The 20988-nt window shown below is 41.6% G+C and overlaps 2 protein-coding genes across 5 annotated transcripts in view; one reads left to right on the plus strand and one right to left on the minus strand.

Annotated features, from left to right (window-relative positions):
• Nucleotides 1-6707, plus strand: part of MST1 (macrophage stimulating 1) — a 42900-nt gene extending 36193 nt beyond the window's left edge. For all 3 annotated transcript variants that reach the window (XM_070738767.1, XM_070738766.1, XM_070738769.1), the window contains 3 exons: nt 1065-1171; nt 3604-3743; nt 4820-6707. In XM_070738767.1, coding sequence (XP_070594868.1) covers nt 1065-1171; nt 3604-3743; nt 4820-4981 — 409 coding nt within the window. In that variant the 3' untranslated portion in view covers nt 4982-6707. The remainder of the gene's footprint in view (nt 1-1064; nt 1172-3603; nt 3744-4819) is intronic.
• The window catches only part of LOC139160644 (acylamino-acid-releasing enzyme-like), a 30303-nt gene continuing 16022 nt past the window's right edge, over nt 6708-20988 (minus strand). For both annotated transcript variants that reach the window (XM_070738765.1, XM_070738764.1), the window contains 7 exons: nt 20047-20136; nt 19345-19425; nt 17304-17392; nt 16489-16679; nt 14970-15072; nt 14135-14241; nt 6708-7363 (listed from right to left, as the gene is read on the minus strand). In XM_070738765.1, the coding sequence (XP_070594866.1) occupies nt 7249-7363; nt 14135-14241; nt 14970-15072; nt 16489-16679; nt 17304-17392; nt 19345-19425; nt 20047-20136 (776 nt within the window). In that variant the 3' untranslated portion in view covers nt 6708-7248. The remainder of the gene's footprint in view (nt 7364-14134; nt 14242-14969; nt 15073-16488; nt 16680-17303; nt 17393-19344; nt 19426-20046; nt 20137-20988) is intronic.

Below are 20988 nucleotides of genomic sequence, written 5' to 3' on the forward strand. Positions count from 1 at the left end.
CTTCCATGATATTTGGTTTACAAGAAGGAATTTAATAGAATAAAAACTTTAAAAGCTTGCTCAGCGTAGATTCACATAGTCCCCAAGCTTGTGATAACTCCTTGAAATAGTTCCCTCCTACCATATTTTTCAGAATCTAAGACGCACCAAAGTTTAAGACACATCTTAGTTTTGGGAGAGGAAAATAAAGGGGGAAAAAAAAATCTGCTTAGGAGATATTCATCTGGCTAGTATTCTTAGTCTGTTTAGCTTCTGCACATCGTTTTATCCCCTGGTTAGGGCTGAAAAAACCTTTTTTAGAGGGAATAGCAATGAAAACAAGCCTGCAAAGATGTAGGGATGGAAAAAAAACTTTGGAGTAGCATCCTGGAAGCCAGGAAGATTGTTAGCACCTTGTTGGGGCTGGGAGGAAAAAGCTACATTTGGAATATAAGACACACCCAAATTTTCAGCCTCTTTTATGGGGGAAAAAGGTGTGTGTTAGAATGTCTAGGTAATATAACCTTCAACAAACTTTAAGCAGAGTAACTGTAGCAATGTGGGTTAGTCAGTCAATGAATCAGACTTAGTACAAAAACAGAACAATATTATTATATACAAATAGGCAAATAAACAATAGTAGTTACACAGTCCAAATATCATACACATATAATCCTAATAATGGTTACAAACCAGGTTATCGCACACAGCAAAATATACACACAGCAAATATAACTCTAGTATAAACTCCCCCAAGAGGATCTTCCTCTTATGGGCAACCAGCAAATGACTCTTAAAGGTACAGTCGTAAACTTACATTGTTAGCTTCTGTATTGCAACACCCAACATAGTTACATACAGTATACTAACAATGTGTCTTATACTCTAAAAAATATGGTATGTTTTTGTTGAAGGCCTCATGCAACAGCTGTCACAGTTCATGGCAGAAAGATCAGTCATGGGTGTCAGGAGACATCCAGCCAACCTTGGGTGTGCTTGGAATGCGATCAGCACATTGAAGTGGCTTCTGGGTACAAAACAAAGATATGAATTAATGGTTTTATTCCTGCTATTTCTCACCATAGGCCTGCACTTCTGAATCAACGCGTGGCATTGATCTGCCTTCCACCTGAACGTTACATTGTGCCCGAGGACACCGTGTGTGAGATTGCAGGATGGGGTAGCACTGGAGGTATAGTCTGGAAAAAGGATTGTTTCAGGAGATCTTAAATCCAATTGGTCCAAACTCTTATTCAAGGAATTCTATCTTGCTAGGACAAGGAAGTAAAAATGTGGATAACCCCCCCCCCCCAAATGTAAAGTGTGTGACAATTTAACCATTACTTCTCAGGATCTGTTTAGGAAATATTCCCCTCACATTTTTATTCCTTGTCCAGTGGGAGAGAAAACCTGGACTCTGACTGGTAGGAATTGAAATTTGCATGTGTAAACAAAATCACAGCCCTGGCAAAATTGTATTCCACATTGTCTAGAATGTCAGCTTATCCAGACAGAGTACAAGTTGAAAAACTGAACTTCCATCAAATTTTTTTAAAGGAATTGCTTATTTAGGTTAGTGGGGTTCTGAATACAAAATTTACTCCACTGACCCAATTCTAAGCAGAAATGTGACAAATCAGTTTAGGATAGTAGCTGAAACCTCTTAATTGGAATTCTTTTTGATCAGTTATGAAATCTGTCTACTGCTTCTTTAAACCAAAAGGCAACTTCATATACCCATTTCCCTGAAAATAAGACCCTTTCTTATATTTTTTTGAACCCTGAAATAAGTGCTTGGCCTTATTGCCATGCACTCAAAAACCCAATTGGGCTTATTATCAAGGGATGTCTTATTTGGGGGGAAATTGGATACAATATGAATGAATAATATTATTTCTCCCATTTTAAGAAAATAAGGATGAACAAAAGCCCTCTTTAAATTCTCTACTGCCGTTATGCAAATTTCAGAGGGATATGAAATTATTAGAAAAGTGAAGACATAAATAGGAATATTTTCCATATCAAGAATCTCTTAGAAAAGTAACTGTTCTGTCTGGGTGCCCCCAGACTTCAACACCAACTGGAAAAAGCAGCCAGACACGCTGGTAAAAGCAAAAGCATTTTATAGTTTGAAAAATAAACACAGAGAAAAACCTGTTCTTCCCAACAGGCAGGCTATGAGGCTTCACAGCAAAGTCCTGACGGCCAGACAATACAGCAGACTTCTTGCTGGCACACACACCACTGTAGAGAATAAGCCCCCACACCTTTTCCCCCAAGGTTTCAGCCTTCAAGGCCACAAGCCAGAATCAGAGACGCCAAAGATCACAGCCAGGTCCCAGGACTCCCAAAGATAATACTCCACAATACAGGAAGGGTGGGTCTGCCTTTTCAGCCTTTCTGGGGAGAACCACACCCAAACCCAGCTGTTACCTATTTAGGACTGGAAGTACCTGGCTAATTGTCCCCTTCGTTGTGCTGCTCTTCTCTGCCTGTGATCGATGATGGCTTGAGCATTTTCATCTAAGGACTCCAGGCTGCTTGCTGGGGAGAGCTCCACCCCGGGGGATTCTGGCTGTTCTCCCTCTCCCTCGGCCTGATATTCCTCCTCCCCTTCTGCCTGGGCCTCCTCCTCCTCCTCCTGTTCCTCATCCTCCCCCTCTGAGCAGGGAGCCGGCAGAGGTTCAGCCGTTCCCTGAGGAGCCTCAGACGGAATCACAACAGTAACCAAGATCAAAATTTCCATTATTTTATTAATCGGATATCCTTCCAGTTAAGGACGTTCCCTATATGGGAATATTCCTTATATTGTATAATTCATTCATGCATTTCAATTAAACTTTAGTTAGAACACATTCCTGAACTCAAATTATTAAGGTGATGAAAAAAATCCTGTTTGAATAATAGCAATTTTCCCTGTTTGAAATTTGAGTGGTTCATGGCACTACAGAGTTTGATAACTACTTACCAGCATTGTTTTTTAAAATTTTCATTTAAGCAATACCGATTTTTAAAGGGACATTGGTGTATCCTGACTATTAACTATCTGGATATTTAGCATTTTGAATGACTATCATATTGTTGGGATGGTTTGCATGATGTGGGTAATAACACTGCCTTGATTATTTATTCAAGTTTACATGTGCCTGCCCAATAATATTGTTCTCTGGGCAGTCTGTTATGTAAGATGAGAAATACACAGTATCATAATAATCTGCAGCACAAATATTTTTAATACAGCAAGTAGCTATAGGAATAAAAATATATATTTGTTACGATTGTTATATTTTGCTGTGAGCCGCCTCGAGTCCGCGGAGAGGGGCGGCATACAAATCTAAATAAACAAACAAACAAACAAACAAACAAACAAACAAATATACTCTAGCATAGACATATTAATTCTATTATAAAAGCTGTGTGACAATACAAAACACTAAACCAGAAATAAATTTCCCAAAAGTAATATGTGTTGGCTGAGGTGAGTTGTTCCATTTCGACCATAAAGACCATATATCTACTTGCTGTATTAAAAATATTTGTTCAGCAGAGACCATAAAGATGGCCTCACCTTCAGAAAGGTCCATAACTCACATGTTATCTAATGCTCCAGTTCTTTGTACACAGGAACTGGGAATGACAATGTCCTCAATGTGGCCACACTGCCAGTCATGAACAATCAAAACTGCAATGTGGCACTCCATGGCCGCCTAAAGGAGAATGAGCTATGCACATCAGCACTGAACGTTGGTGTGGGAGCCTGTGAGGTGAGCAAGGCAGGGAGGTGGATTGAACTGAACTGCTTGGCTTGCATCGAGATCAACGATGAAAACTCCATGAAGTGACCGGTTGAGAGAAATAAATACACAAATGAGAGGCCAAACATCTGGAAAGTTGAATAGTAAAGAAAAGGGACAAGCCTTACAGAAAGGCAAAAACATGGTACCTCCATAACCCCAGCCTAAGATGCCCAAAATTTGAATTCTTTTAAAATAAAATCCTTTTAGTTTTGAAAAATGGTTAATCTCTTAAACCATTTAACCTCTCAGTCTTACTTACACAGTCTTACGGGACCGCCTTCTTTTGCATGAGTCCCAGCGATCAGTTAGGTCCCACAGAGTTGGCCTTCTCCAGCTCCCGTCAATTAGACAATGTCGTTTGGCGGGACCTAGGTGAAGAGCCTTCACTGTGAGGGCCCTGGCCCTCTGGAGTAAGCTCCCCCCAGAGATTCACACTGCCCCCACCCTCCTCGCCTTCCGTAAAAGTTTAAAAATCTATCTGTGCCCCCAGGCTTGGGGTCATTAGACCTTAGTCCCCTGGTCGACGAGTGTAGTATGTCTTGCTGTGTGAATGGGAGTGAATGATTTTAAATGTTATTAGAGTTTTAAGTTTTTTAGCTATATTAATTGGATTTTAATACATACATCCATCCATCCATCCATCCATCCATCCATCCATCCATCCATACAGACAGACAGACAGACTCTTGTAAAGATTTTAGGCCAGGCAATTTTGTGAGATTGATCTTAAAAAATGGAGATGTGGGCCTGGGGCCTTATGACATCCCCTGAAAAGTTGCAGATGTCCCCTAAAAAGTTGCTATGACATCCCTTAAAAAGGTTCCCTGCCAACCTCTTTTTTAAAAAAAGACGAGCAATGGGAAATAGTCCATGATATAAACTCAAAAGTAAAGCTACAGATGAATGATTTCAAAGCAAATAGGTCAGAGAAGCCATTTGAGCAAATGTCTGAGGTAGAAAATCAACCCATGTCCTTTGTCAAGTGTTGCTGTGCTCCTTAAGCTAGAGCTTGGTTTTGACTTGAATTGATCTTTTTCCTGCAGGGTGACTTCGGAGGTCCTTTGGCCTGCCTGACTCAAGATTGCTGGGTGCTACAAGGTGTGATCACCCCATTGCGGATATGCGCTCGCAAAGATGTGCCTGCCACCTTCATCCGAATCTCTATGTATGTTGACTGGATCAACAAAGTCATGAGGTTGAGCTGAGCTGTTGTATATTTATCACTTCCTGCCCATCTCCCCATTCTCAGAATTAGCATGAAGCAGTTATTCTCGTGTCATGTGAAAAGCATTGCCAAAAAGGTTCCTGATTTTACAGAAAAGATACTTGCAAAAGCTGACATCAGTAACATGTTTTTTGCTCCATTTTGTGGAGTTTATCTTAAGTGGCTAAATATTGCATCTTTTGCTAGACAGCTGAAGAAATATTGATGATAGTGACCATCATGGCTTCAAACATTATCAAATTTTATGATAATAATGGAAGCGTCCTCTAAAAAGTATGAACTAATAATATATCAAAGTCACTGAACATATGACTAAGCTAACATGCTTTAACTAAGCATAAGCTTAGTGTTGCATTACTAAATCACCTGTATCCTTTTCATAGGACTAGTTGGTTGTTATCTATGAGTATTAGCTCTTTCAGTGAATATATTCATGGGCAGAAGTTTTAATATGTAAGGCTTTAACTGTAACCTCCTAATTGGAGCAGTTCGTGGCTTTATATTTAACATGGGCATTGACATCAATTTCTTTTTTCTTTCCCTTCGGTAATTATTTTTATATTTTTCTCTCAACATACATTCAAACAATACAATGTTTCATCTAGATTTCCATGAATAAAATGCAATATTTTGTTAGTAACTAATATCAATCATCAAAAAAGTTGCAAAAGTTTTTTGCTCCAATTTTGTCATCTACAGTAGTTACATACATTTTCTTTTAATTTCCCTCCTTAATGTTCCTGCAAAAAATACAACACCAATTATATTTCTAACTTATTAACCATTATGCCAGAATACTTCCTTCTTTTTTTATACATTTTTCTAAGAACCAAGAAAACCTTTTATAGGCAATCAAATGATAACCAAAGAAAATTAAAAACAAAACATAAACATGTAAGAATTTCAGAATACCTCAGAATAATTTCTTTTTTCTGTTATCAGCAATAAAGGTTCAATTGAGAAAAAAAAGTTCAATTGAAGCTGACTATTCCTTAGGTTTAAAGAAATATTGCTGCCCTTAGAACCAAGTACCAGTTCTAAGTCCTGGGAAAATTTCTGGTAAATAGGTTCTAGAGACCTTCAGTGTGGTTTTCTGAAAATTCCTTCTCTCTTTTTTGTTATCACTTGTGATCTGGTGTTCTCCAGATGTCAAAAGATTACAAATCATAGCCACCTCAAGGGGTTAATGAAAGCTATTGTCCAAGGCAGCTGAATGCAATAAGCTTGTTTATCCTCGGAACCAACATACAAAACATTGTATCATATCTATTTTTGCAGTCCAGACATTTGGGTTTTTAAAAAAATGTTAATGATCAATGTATTGGTGCATTACATTATAACCTATATATGATTCAAGGTTTTTTTCACATCTGAAATTACATTTCTGTAATCCAGGAAAACCTGTTTTTTTATTGTAACAGTATACTATTTTCTTTTTTATTCTCTGAAATAATATTTCTCCAGTAACATATAAATTATAGCCATCACAAATGATTGTACTGCATTTTCTTATGTAATCAGTTATATTGTTTGTAGCAAATGCATGCCAAATCATATATAGCCATTCTTACAGATGCCTAAATTTTGATATAAGAATTAGTACTCCTGTAATTTTTACTCTAATATTCATATCATTAAAGAAATCCTGGCTTTGGAAATAAAGATTTAATCGGAGAACTGGGAAAGAATAAAAACAGTCTTTGACATTTGTTTGTTTGCTTATTAAATTTATTTATCACTCATGGTGATTCAGGCAATTCTGATTGGATATCATTAATAATTTCTTAATCATCAAGGTATCATTAGTGCCAAGACCTGTTCACATATAAAAGCAACCCACTAAAAAGTATTCCGTTGCAAATAAGAAGCCTTATTGGAGAATTTCCTTTGGATTATGTTAGCATATCCATCTATTCAAATAAACAAGTGGGCTTGATTGATTATATCATTTAGCAATCTAATAGCAGAGCTTTTTTAGGAGGCCAATTATCAGCTATCAGTTTTTTATCAGAATTAGGACTTGAGTAGATATTTGTACAATTGTTAGCAGAATGCCTCAAAAACATTCTGAAGGGATTATTGCCAGAGAAGAATCTTCAGATGCCCGTAATCTGATTGCACGTTGAGGTGGGGGGGAGGGGGGAGGAGAAACTACTGACACCTTGTGAAGATCAGTATAGTGCAACTGGATATACAGTTTGCGTCTCAGCAATTTAGATGTCTTCGTATTTAGCTGGCAATTGACTTTCAATCTACTTTTCTGGAAAGGTGATGTGTGATCCACTGGGCATAGTTCATAAAGACATCTGCTTCAGCTACCACTCCACTTAAGGCATGATTCTCTTCCGGATACCACATCAGTCTGTAAAAAGGAACATCGGTAAAGTATTTTGCAAAGTTCTTTGTCAGAAGCATGTTGTTACAAGGTAGTCTTTCATTACCGTTTCTTTGGCATGTTTTAAAAATATTCCTGAATTGCTTTCGGAAATCCTTAGCTTTGGCTGACAGTAAAAACAGTAGAGTACTGACAGTACATTCATTTTAAAATAAACATGTGTCATTTATTTTTTAAAGAAGCTATGCCAATCTACTCTTACTGTGAACTTCTTTGTCATCTGCCATTGCCAAAGTGGTTCCTGGTCGTTTTGCAAGAGATTGTCTTTCCAGGGTTCACTGTTATTCCATCTACTTGATTTGGTATATAATTTGAATACCGGTAATTCAAATTACATTATTTTAAAAAAATATTGTAGAATCCCTGTGTATGATTTTTCAGCATAATCAATTGTAATAAAATTTTCCAATAAGTAATACACACAACGAAGTTCGACACTTAGGCATATAGTTTTCCTGAAATTCTTGTTTTCTAAAAAAAAAAAGCTTGGAGCAACTGTTTGGAGCAACTTCTCATTTGTGTTGTGTATAAACTCCATTGGCTCTATTTGCATTTGGTTGGGTCAGTTTACAATATAATCTCTGATGCAGCCTTCTACTCTGCATTCTTCCTAGCTTGTAAATTTGAGGCTATGGACAGAGAATTGAGAGATAAAGGTTATTAGCAGCGTGTTAAATCAATGCTGTTTGTGGCTGATTAAATTAGGCCAGGAAAGGATTGGACCTCTAATCAAGGGAGGCAATCGATGGCACCAACTAAATGGGATACGTTCCCCTGTGTCTAATATTTCAATTGAAGAAACCTTTGCTTTGCCTCATACAGTTATTGATCTGTGTAATGTAACTCAAACATTCTATCCCTGGGAAAAGCGATTGAGAAAATGTTGGGCCTTATGCACCTACAGAATACACATCTAGATAATCCTGATTATATGCATCTATATGTAAGGAAACCTCTCTCTCTATATATATTTATCCATAAATATATACTGCTCAAAAAAATTAAAGGGAACACTTAAACAACACAATATAAAGTAAATCAAACTTCTGTGAAATCAAACTGTCCACTTAGGAAGCAACATTGACAATTAATTTCACATGCTGTCGTGCACATTCAACTTTGTACAGAACAAAGTATTCAATGAGAATATTTCATTCATTCATATCTAGGATGCGTTATTTGAGTGTTCCCTTTATTTTTTGAGCAGTATATATTCATGTCAGTTCAGTGAAGCGGTGGAAGTGATGTGTTGCTGTGTTGAAGCTGTTAGGGTCTGGATGAGGGCTAACAGGTTAAAACTCAACCCAGACGAGACTGAGTGGCTGTGGGTCCTTCCTCCTAAAGACCATTCCATCTTTCTATCTTTGGTCTTGGGAGAAGAAACAATTTCCCCTTCGGATAGGGCTGTAACTTGGGTGTCCTCTTAGATTCATAGCTGAGGCTAGAGCAGCATCTCTCAGCTGTTGCTAGGGGGGCTTTCACACAGGTTTGACTTGTCCACCAGTTGTGGCCCTACCTTGACCAGGAGGCACTCACACCCTGATCACCTGTCGTCTTGACTATTGCAATGCGCTCTACATGGGGCTACCTTTGAAGAGTGTTCGGAGACTTCAGCTGATGCAAAATGCAGCTGCGCATGCAATAACGGGTATACCTAGGTATCCCCCTGGTACTTCATCTCTATGTGAACTGCATTGGTTTCCAGTTGGTCTCCAAACCAATTCAAGGTGTCAGTTATCACCTTTAAAGCTTTGAGAGGCTCAGGGCCAGACTATTTACAGGACCACCTCCTCCCTCATACCTCATTGCAGTTAGTAAGGGGCCACAGAGTCGGCCTTCTTCAGGTCCCGTCCACCAAACAATGTTGGTTGGTGGGACCTTGGGGAAGAGCCTTCTCTGTGGCGGCTCCGACCCTATGGAATCAATTGCCCCAATAGATCCTCCCTACCGATCTTCCAGAAAACCATTAAGACCTGGCTTTTCCGGCCGACCTGGAATTAGATTAACTGCTCTGTGTGTGTGTGGTTCTCTTAAAGTTATTATTTATCATTATTACTGATTTTATTATGTATTTGTGATTGTATTTTAATATTATTGGATTTATTGGATTTGTTAGCTGCTCTGAGTCTGCTTTGGAATGAGGGCTAATAAATGAATGAATGAATGAATGAATGAATGAATGAATGAATGAATGAATATTGCTGATTAGCAGGACCCTTTTTCAATCATACTTTTATCCAAGATATAGTATTGAGTGACTTACTAGATAGCTTGTGCTGTAAACCTAATGGAAGTCCAGCCCTAACATTTTTCCTGGATTTCTCAGTGTTATTCAATCCCATTGATCACGATAAGAATATAAGAACTTAAGAAGAGCCATGCTGAATCAGGCCAAAGCCCATTGAGTCCAGCATTCTGTGTCACATAGTGGCCCACCAATTCTCCTTGGGTATCTTGAGCAGAAAGAGAAGGCAAAACCCTCCCTTTCCCTTGACCCCCAACAAATCTTGACCCCCAAGGGAATCTCGCCTGCCTCATCCAACATAGAGGCGGCAGCATTTGGACATCTGTTTCAATAACCTCTGATAGCTGATATGACATTCTTCTAGAGAGTCTGGAACTGGGCCTCAATACTTGAATCAAAAGGTAATGCTGGAGGAATGCTGTTGACCCCTTCCCCATTCATTTGTAATGTCCCACAGAATTCAATTTTGTCTCCTATGCTAGTCAATGTCAACAGACAATTAGGGGGAGATCATCTGGCATCTTGGAGTATGATGCCATTCAATCCTTCTAGGGCAGTGATGGGCAACCTTTTGAGCTTGGTGTGTCAAAATTCGCCAAAAAACTGAGCATAACTCGGGTGGTGTGTCACCTTGAGAAAAAAACATAATTTTGTGATATTTATAGTTTAAATAACAAATATGCATAATTATCTTTCTCTCTCTTTCCTGTCATTCTCTGCCTCAATCATTTTCTCATTTCTCTTTTTTTTCTCCCCTTTATTCTATCATTTCTCTCCCTCTCTCTTCCTATCTTCTCTCTCACACTCTTTCTCTCTCTCTCCCTTCCTTTCTTTCCTTCTCTCTTCCTTCCACTTTTTTCTCTTTCTCTCTCTCTCCCTTCCTTTTTTTCTCTTCCTTCCACTTTTTTCTCTTTCTCTCTCTCTTTTCCTTCCTTCCCCTCTTCCCCTCCCTCTCTTTCTCCCTCTCTCCCTTTATATTTATCTCTTCCTTCCTTCCTCTCTTCCTCCCTTTCTCTCTCCCTCTCGTTCACTTTTCTCTCTTCCTCCCTTTCTCTCTCCCTCTCGTTCACTTTTCTCTCTTTGGCGAACCCCCAAACTGTTCAGATTCAAGAAAAAGCTTATCAAGGGGGGTGGGGGATTGTAAAAATCTAGTTATGAGCCACCAAAGGAGGAAGCAAATGGTGCGACGTCCACGCAGGGTTTTTTTTCAGACTCTCTTTTTTGCGAGCCCAGCATTATTTTTTAAAATTACAAATTAATAACCCGGAAAGGGTTTACCTTAGCACCGTCTCCTGTAACACCGTTCTGGAAGGCGAGCAGGGAGCAGAGGGGCGAGGGCAGTGTTCCCTCTAATTTTTTTTCGGGGTGGGCGGAAAAGTACAGTGTCTGAGTGACAGTCCCTTTGGGACTGGGCGGCATATAAGTATAAATAAATAAATAAATAAATAAATAAATAAATAAAGTGTGGGCGTGCGCTATCACACATGAGCGAGTTCTTGCATCTATAATTCTATCCTTTCTATGTCTCCCCTCTTTCCTCCCTCCCTCTTCCTTTCTATCTTTCTCTCACCCTGCCTTTCTCCAAGCCCTTCCTTTTCCCTCTCCCTATCCTACTACCCCTCACCCTCCTTCTTTCCTCCCTCCCTCCTTTTTTCTATCTCTCCCTCCCTTTCCTCCTTCCCTCTTTCCTTTCTATCTCTCCCTCCCTCTTTCCTTTCTATCTCTCCCTCCCTCCCTCTTTCCTTTCTATCTTTCTCTCCCCCTGCCTTTCTCCAAGCCCTTCCTTTTCCCTCTCCCTATCCTACTACCCCTCACTCTCCTTTCTATCTCTCCCTCCCTCTTTTTTTCTATCTTTCTCTCCCCCTGCCTTTCTCCAAGCCCTTCCTTTTCCCTCTCCCTATCCTACTACCCCTCACCCTCCTTTCTATCTCTCCCTCCCTCCCTCTTTTTTTCTATCTCTCCCTCCCTTTCCTCCCTCCCTCTTTCCTTTCTATCTCTCCCTCCCTCTTTCCTTTCTATCTTTCTCTCCCCCTGCCTTTCTCCAAGCCCTTCCTTTTCCCTCTCTCTATCCTACTTCCCCCTCTCCCTCTTATCTATCTCATCCTCCCTCTTCCCTTTCTCCCATTCTCTCCCTCTTCCTTTCTATCTTTCTCTCCCTGCCTTTCTCCCTCTTTCCCTTCATCTCTCCCTCTCTCTTTATCTCAATTCCCTCTTTCTCCCTGAGCTGCTGTGCCTGCCCTGCAGCCCCACCACGGACGGACTGCCTTAGCATCGGCGCCCCCCCCCCCCCACGCTGCAGCTGCCGGACCATCAGTGGCACACACACACACACACTGCGTTTCTCCCTCTTTTCCTTCATCTCTCCACGCACACGCTGGCAGCACACACACACGCGCGCACACACCCCACACACGCTGCGTTTCTCCCTCTTTCTCTTCATCTCTCCACGCACACGCTAAGCTCCCGGACCATCAGCGGCACGCACACACGCGCACACACACACACGCTGCCTTTCTCAATCTTTCCCTCTTTCTTTCTTGCTCTCTCTCACTCTCTCTTCCTTCCTATCTTCTCTCTCTCTTTCTCTCTCTCTCTCCCTTCCTTTCTTCTCTCTTCCTTCCACTTTTTTCTCTTTTCCTTCCTTCCCCTATTCCCCTCTCTCTCCCTCTTTATATTTATGTCTCCCTTCCTTCCTCTCTTCCTCCCTTTCTCTCTCCCTCTCATTCACTTTTCTCTCCCTTCCTTCCCTCCCTCCTTCTGTCCTCTCCTCTTTCTTTCCCTCCCTCTCTTTCCCTTCTTTCTCTCCACATCTCCGGCGTGCAGCTGGCTTTGCTGACCGGCACAAGTCTCAAGCCAGCTGCCCCGGAAAGCCAGGAAGGTCCTCCTGCCCCCCCCGCCGAAAAAACCCCAGAGGTCTACCGCCACCAGCCTGAGCCTCCCGTTGCTCCACTCGGCTTCGCTGTGGACCTCCGTTGTGTTTTTGGAGGGAGGGAGCGGCGGGAAAGCCCTGTGCTGGCCAGGAAAGCTGGCTTTCCGAGAAAGCAGCGCGCTTTTCAAATACAGTACACTGCTTTCTTACAACTCTTTCCTGGGCAGGGGGAAGGGAGGAGGCCTGCAACCCCTCCCCTCGCTGCCAGCGGCCCCTGCGAGCCAACCACCTTTCGATGCTTGGCACCACGCCAATCAGCTGGGAGGCGGTGTTCTCGCCCCTCCCAGCCATCGCAAATATCGGCGGGGCGAAAATCGCCCGGCCTCTTAATTAAGGGGAGAGGAAAAATATTAATAATTGCGGTTGCGGTTGCAATTGCACTCCCTAAAGCTCCCTGTTTCTCCGGCGGCCGCGTGTCACCGAAAATGGCTAGGCGTGTCAGTGGTGACACGCGTGTCATAGGTTCGCCATCACTGTTCTAGGGCATAGTGATGCCTGTTACAGGGTATTGTTGCTTACCATCCAACACCAAGAAGCACTAAGATGTCCTTAAACAATGTCTAAGTTCCAGGAAGGGCTGGGTGAATGATATACAGTGATCCCTCGATTTTCGCGATCTCGTTCTTCGCGAAACGCTATATCGCGATTTTTCCCACCCGATGACGTCACTCTCTTCCTTCCTTTCTCATCTTTCTTTCTCTCTCTCTTTCTCTATCTTGCTTCTTCCTCTCTCACACTCTCTTCCTCCCTCTCTCATCTCTTTCTTTCCTTCTCTCTCTTTCTCTATCTCTCCCCCTCTTGCTGGCGGGCGGCGGGCGGGCGGGCGGGGGCATCAGCGAGGAAGACCCAGGGAAGGTTCCTTCGGCCGCCCAGCAGCTGATCTGCTCGGTAGCGCAGCAGCAGCGAGGAGCCGAACCGGGGTTTCCCCTTTGCGTGGGCGGTGGGGAAACCCCAATCTTCGTCTGCTCGCTGCTGCTGCGCTACCGAGCAGATCAGCTGCTGGGCGGCCGAAGGAACCTTCCCTGGGTCTTCCCCGCCGCCCACGCAAACTCCACCATCTGCGCATGCGCGGCCATGAAAAAAGGGCACGCATGCGCAGATGGTGTTTTTACTTCCGCAACCCTACATCGCGAAAAATCGATTATTGCGAGGGGTCTTGGAACGGAACCCTCGCGATAATCGAGGGATCACTGTACATTCTAATTAAATGAAAACCAGAGCTAAGTGCTATTGGAAAGAAGAAACTGGATATGATACTAAGTTTGTTTTGTTTTACACAGAGCTGTAGTAAAAGTGAAAACATGAAAGCCTTGTTTCCTCTAATTTGGATGTCCTATTTGGCTAAGAGCAGTAGCTGGTTTGCATCTTTTGTTTATCTCAATTATTGTCAGTAAGCGAGGACTACCTGTATTCAAATTGAGTTTTGTTCCTCCACTCTGCTGGCATATCCACTGCAGTACAATTAAGGGAGGAGCCAGAGTATTTGGCCACTGGAATGTGTCTAAACAAAAAAGCCAGTAAGACATTCTCTTGCTTTGACTCAATATATTGAATGGGAACTCACCGCACAGGGATTCCTCTAGCTTTCATCACACGGTAATATTCCAGAGCTTGGTAAGGAGACACTCGACGGTCTTTTGCTCCAACACACAGCAGCAGAGGTGTCTGTACCTGTGGGAGAGGGAGGAACCAAGAGGGTGGGAACCAGCCAACACCCCCAGCTTGTAATATTGAGTCAAGCATGTTTGTCCGTATTTGTTTTCAAGCAAAATATAATAAAACAAGTACCAGTATATGTTGGACCCCAAATCACAGAATACATCTATGTGAATTATTCAAATTAAGCTAACAATGCAATTTGTCTTCTGTTATTCACAAGGTTGGTTCACAACAGCCTTCTAGTTGAATGAGATGGCACACACACCTCAGTACTGACGGACACTCAAGCTTATAGACATGCAGAGTTGTTTTGCTCTTTCTTTTCTGCCGAGTTGTCAGGAGACGTGCATTTATTGAAAGGTATATGATACTATCTGTCCTCCCAGGTCAGCTTGCAAACGTTCTGACTATAGACTTGTCATATAAAAATATACGGTTGCTAATTGTTGATGCTGACTTAACGGCACAGAATCAATGAAATGAAAAAACCCTGGACATTTAGGCTGGAATCTTCGTTAAAACGTTCCCTGCCAATGCCCATCTGCTTGGCAATGCAGCAGAGCTCTCAATTCTAAATTCTACATCTGAGCACTAATCATGCTGAACTGTGAGTTTATCTTTTTAATCTAATTAAAGAGCTTTATACATGGAATAGAGAGAGGGGTGGGTGGGAAACACAAGATGTTTGCCGGAGGCACAGGTTCTGCAGTAAAAGAGCAGCTCCACTTATTGGTTCTTACCTTCGTAGCATGAATAATGGGGGAAGAGAGCAGCATGGCAGCCAGATCCTTTTCTGTAGGAATCCGCTCATAGGAGTATGGCAGGCCTAGAGAAGCGTATCGCCTGAGGAAAGTGTACAGAATATTTAGTCCTATGACCTCTGCCTGTACTGAGGTGCCAACCTCCCCCCCCCGATTGCTAGACAATTGGAGAAATTACATTTGTGAAAGGTTCAGAAAGGAAAAAGGAGGATGTGTGGCAGATGAAGAGTGAGGATCAGGCAGAACTATGTGGAAGCTGAATTAGGATTCACATTAGGAAGCTGAAGACGGAGTGGCTGTGGGTTTTGCCTCCCAAGGACAATTCTATCTGTCCGTCCATCATCCTGGGGGGGGGAGTCATTGACCCCCTCAGAGAGGGTCCGCAACTTGGGAGTCCTCCTCGATCCACAGCTCACATTAGAGAACCATCTTTCAGCTGTGGTGATGGGGGCATTTGCCCAGGTTTGCCTGGTGCACCAGTTGCGGCTCTATTTGGACCGGGAGTCACTGTTCACAGTCACTCATGCCCTCATCACCTCGAGGCTCGACTACAGCAATGCTCTCTACATGGGGCTACCTTTGAAAAGTGTTCGGAAACTTCAGATTGTGCAGAATGCAGCTGCGAGAGCAGTCATGGGCTTCCCCAGGTATGCCCATGTTACACCAACACTCCGCAGTCTGCATTGGTTGCTGATTAGTTTCCGGTCACAATTCAAAGTGTTGGTTATGACCTATAAAGCCCTTCATGGCACTGGACCAGATTATCTCAGGGACCGACTTCTGCTGCACGAATCCCAGTGACCAGTTAGGTCCCACAGAGTGGGATTTCTCCGGGTCCCGTCAACTAAACAATGTCGTCTGGCGGGACCCAGGGGAAGAGCCTTCTCTGTGGTGGCCCCGGCCCTTTGGAACCAACTCCCCACAGAGATTAGAATTGCCCCCACCATCCTCGCCTTTCGTAAACTTCTTAAAACCCACCTCTGCCGTCAGGCCTGGGGGAACTGAGATATTCTTTCCCCCTTGGCCTTTACAATTTACGCATGGTATGTTTGCATGTATGTTTGGTTTTTATAATAAGGTTTATTTTAGTTATTTTAGTATTGGATTGGATTGTTACATGCTGTTTTTATCATTGTTGTTAGCCGCCCCGAGTCTACGGAAAGGGGCGGCATACAAACAAATAAATAAATAAATAAATAAATAAATAAATAAATAAGTAAATAAGTAAATAAGTAAATAAGTAAATAAATAAATAAATAAATAAACAAACAAACAAACAAAGAAACAAAGAAACAAACAAACAAATAAATAAACAAACAAATAAACAAACAAATAAATAGGATGAGAAATTATGTAACTGAGACATGCAGAGATGAAATTGGCAAAAGACTCTCAAAACATGTGCGTGAACCAGGTTTGTAATGGATGGGAGGCAAAAAAGCCAATCTCTTGGGCTGGATCATGCAGGAGGCTTGAGGAGAGATGAGATGCTTCTTACCAATCAGGAATGTCAGAGGTCCCCAGCAGAGTGGCCATGTTGGTGACAGAATTTCTGACTGCGCAAGCTTTGTACATCTCTGGAAACTGACCAATCAAATGGCAACAGATAAAGCCACCATGAGAGCCTCCCAACAAGGCAATTCTATTTGGGTCCAAATATGGCATCTGCAGTGCCACTTCTACTGCCAGCTGCAAGAGGAACATTAAACAAATGAAGCAAGTATCTCAGAGGGCTGTTGCACAATTAGACCTGGCGCAGAAAGCAGTTTCTTGGGCAGTAGCATGCAACGCAGTTCACAAAACTGAACTTGTGGCTTGTCATACCCATGATATACATAATATAATACGCTCTTCCTATGAAGTTCAGAAAATATCTGTTGTTTATCCAAGAGAATTTTTTTTTTACTTCAAAGGGATGCTGACAGACAACAGAAACATATGCATGGGGCTATGCCAGCAATGCTCTGCGACTCAAAATATTGAGTTTACTCTTCCAATACCCGTGGATCTGAGCCCCATATCAAACTGGCTGGAATGAATCTGTTAAGGGCCAACTCGTCCAACTGTGTAGAGAAGCCCAAAGGGATGGAAAAAAGAGGAGTCCTACTCTGACAGGACCATTATGTATCACAGAGCTGCCTTGCAGTCACCCTATCTGTGACCATAGCTTGTTCTGCTAACCCCCAAAAGAAGGCAGATTATCCACCATTGTAAAGAGGACAAAATATTATACAATAATGTTGCCTTCTGTTCTAGACTTAAATTTGGCCTAACCTAATGGGAAGAAAAAATAAAGAAACAAAGGAGACTGACCTGAGTGTCCGCCACATCTTGCACTCCAACATGAGAGATCAGTGAATCAATGCTGTCCTGGCCAAAACCCAAGGAACCCCTATAATTCACTGTTTAGGCAAAAAAATTCACAAGAGTCAAGGGCAGGGGTCCCCAAACTTGGCAACTTTAGGCCAGAAGTCTTCACACTTGGCAACTTTAGACTTGTGGACTTCAACTCCTAGAATTCTCCATGTTGGAGAATTCTAGAAGTTGATGTACACAAATCTTAAAGTTGCCAAGTTTAAAGACCCCTGGTCAAGGGCAATCTCCAGTTATTTCCCAGTCTTTTAAGGTTCTGAGCAGCTTCCAAGAAAGGCACCTGGCTATCAAGCTGTTCTTCAAAATTGATTATTTCTATAATCAAAGAAAACTCAGGTATAGAATGTGAAGCTGCTCATGAGAAATATAAGCCACTGTGCTGTTATTGGTGTCCTGTGGTTTTGTTTGCTGTCATTCTGTCGCTCAAATAACTGTAGTTTTAGTTGCAAAGGGAGTAGGTAACTAGCTCAAATACTACAATAAGCTCATTCTCTTGTTTGTTAAAACAGTTTCCTATATAGTTTTAATTCTAAAACTATGCTGTGAGCATTGCTTACAAAGAATGTAAGTCACAGTTTGATCTCCACTGATAAATCAAAGTTCTATGTATTATTAAACTGTTTTCCTTGATACTGTGATTCAATAACAACAAAAAAAAGGTGAGCTATGTATGCATGAAGAATATGCACTGAAAATAATAGCTCATTCCATTCCAAGAGCATGGGTTTTGCTCAGTAGGGATTTAATCTATTCCGTTGTTCATGCTGAAGCAAATACTGTGATGGGAATGTTTTCAATTGAGGAAAGAGCAGATATTATACTCCTGAAACTGTATGATGAAAGTTGATACCATCTCAATAAAAGGGTGAGGATGCAGCAATATTCTGCATGTGCATTTCATGGGGCATATGTTCTCACACTGGAAGGAAGTGAAATGGTGTTGTAAGATCTTGCTTCTAAGCTCACTTGGCTGCTGCTGTCTTGTAACAATCTCTTCTTCTGGGAAGTGTGCTGCAAATAATTTCTTGTCCAATTTCTATTCTTCCTGGTAGCTTTGCCCTTTTTTCGGTAATCTGCTTCCAACTAGCAGAAGTTATTTCATAGAAAAGCGAATGGGGAAGTGAAAAGATCCTCTCAAGGAATCGCAAGATTCCTCTCAAGAAAAGTCTACACTTTTTTGTTTAATTATCTGAAGCACGCAGGATTATTTCACAAATACAGGTAATCCTAAGTTAACAAGTATAATTTGGGGTGAAATTGCCACTACGAAGCAACATAGTTGTAAAGTGTGACATCATATGACTGTGTCTTTTAGCAATGGCAGTTCTGGCAGCCTCGCTATCATCACCAAGCAAATTACTGTGGGTCTTTAAGCAAGGGCCTGATGTGACTGTGACTTCCAAATTTCTGCCGGCTTCCCCCTTGACTGCTTGTTGGAAGCTTGCAGAGGGCGCATATGGTGATCTCATGGCTGCGGGACATTGTGAGGTTGGAAATCTGGGCCAGTTGCTGCAATGGCCAGGAATCTGAGGACTGGTTAAAAGAACCATTCTTTCAGCATCATCATAATTTCTAGTTCATATTTCCAATACAGATCTACCATACACCCGCCCGCCTCTTCCTTTCTTTTTTCTTTTCTTTTTCTTTTTTTGTTTGTTTGTCTGATTATTTTTTTGTTTTTTCTGTTTACTGTTAAATACATATTGTCTAGGCCATAATTCACACAATCTTTGTTTCATAATTACTCATTCCTTTTTTTCTTCTGTATCTTGACATGTTTACACTGTTATTTGTACTTAAATATATTTATTGTATTTATCCTTGTAAATAAAAACTTTATAAAAATAATAATAATTTCAAATGGTTGCTGAACAAGTGGTCATGAACTGAGAATCACCTGTACTAAAATGCATGCAATATCTCTTTGGATAAACCTTAGAAAGGCAAAGAAAATTAAATGCAGGAATCCTGGGCCACTCACCCATCAGCACAGCAAAACCCAGCCGGCAGAGGCCTGCCATAGTTGGACGCCAGCCTGCATCAAAAACTGAATGTGGGCCACCTGGAAAGAAAATGGCAGATATACAGAAAGGGACTGGTGCTCCTTTTTTCGATTTTACAGAAGTAATCTGAGAATCTGAAATGTTCTAACATCACTCTTCTTCATACATAAGACAACAGAAATCTAGAGTTGAAGGAGGCAAAAGAGAACAAGTAGAGCAGGGGTGGAATCCAGCAGGTTCTGAAGAACCGGTAGCGGAAATTTAGAGTAGTTTGGAGAATCGGCAAATACCATCTCAGCGTAGATGGGAATGGAGATTTTGCAATATCCTTCCCCCAGGAGTGGGGATTTTGCAGTATCCTTTCCCTGTCATGCCCCCCAAGCCACACCACACCCACCAAGCCATGCCCAAAGAACTGGTAGGGAAAATATTAATTTCACCCCTGAAACAGAGGTTGGAAATCCTGATTAAAAATTACCCAAATAATTAAAGCAGCAAACTGCAGCTCTATGTAATAGAAAACCTTTGCCCGTTTAAATTTCAAGAAGCCTCAAAAGACACCCTCACCAGATTTGATAATATCCTGTAGGGAAAATGCAAAAGAAGCAAGGAAGCTAGGACTAATTGTTAGCACACACAATAGCTTACACAAGCCAAAGAGAAGAATGGATGTGACTTACCATGTGGAGAAACCACAAGGGGAAAAAAGGCCTCTTCTCCTTGTTTGCTTCCTCGAGGAATCAGCAATATGGCTTCAAATGACTGGTCAGCTGTAAGAAAGGGCAAAAGTGAGCTTTTGAAGGTCATCTTTCAAACTTCATTGACCAAGGGAAACCAACCTGTTAAGTACATCCTTCTTTTGATTAATCCTGTCAGTTCCTTTTGTTCACATCCCCCAGTACAAGATATACTCCTACATTATGCAGAACCAAATCATTTTGCTCCTGGACTAGTAAATCTAACACTCAGTTGTGATAAAGAAATATAACACAAATAAATAATCCTAAAAATTGTTTCCTCCCAACAAAACAAAAGTGTAGACTTTTGAGAGCAGGCAACAGAATAAAGGTTATCTCAGTGGTGGGATTCAATTTTTTTACTACCGGTACTGTGCGCGTGTCTTGGTGGGCATAGCAGAAGGATACTGCAAAATCCCCATTTCCTCCCAATCAGCTGGGACTTGGGAGGCAGAGAATAGATGGGGGCAGGGGCAGTCAGAGGTTACTCAAAATTTCCGCTACTGGTCAGAACCTGCTGAATTCCACCTCTGATTATATTATATCTTATCTTATAGTAATTTAATAAACAATTCTATGTAACTTTCTTGAAAACTAAACTGAAATGTCAATCCTTTCTCCCATGATGTTTGTTTCTGACCCAAATCTAGCCTATGGACCTTCTGAAAGTTTAATTCAAGTATTAACCAGGTTATGGCTCTACATAACTTTTTGTGACCAGCACTGCCATCTATTTGCAGAAATTCCAGAGTAGGATGCTTTAGATCAAAAATCCCCTGATTATGTAGTGGTATTAAAAATGGCCTTCAGCTCAAAATGTAGATCGGGTATGTATGTGTCTTTTTCTGTGGATTCTCAACTTACATGTCATATAAGTAGATTTAC

This window comes from Erythrolamprus reginae, chromosome 2, assembly GCF_031021105.1.
Source record: "Erythrolamprus reginae isolate rEryReg1 chromosome 2, rEryReg1.hap1, whole genome shotgun sequence".
NCBI classification, from domain to species: domain Eukaryota; kingdom Metazoa; phylum Chordata; class Lepidosauria; order Squamata; family Dipsadidae; genus Erythrolamprus; species Erythrolamprus reginae.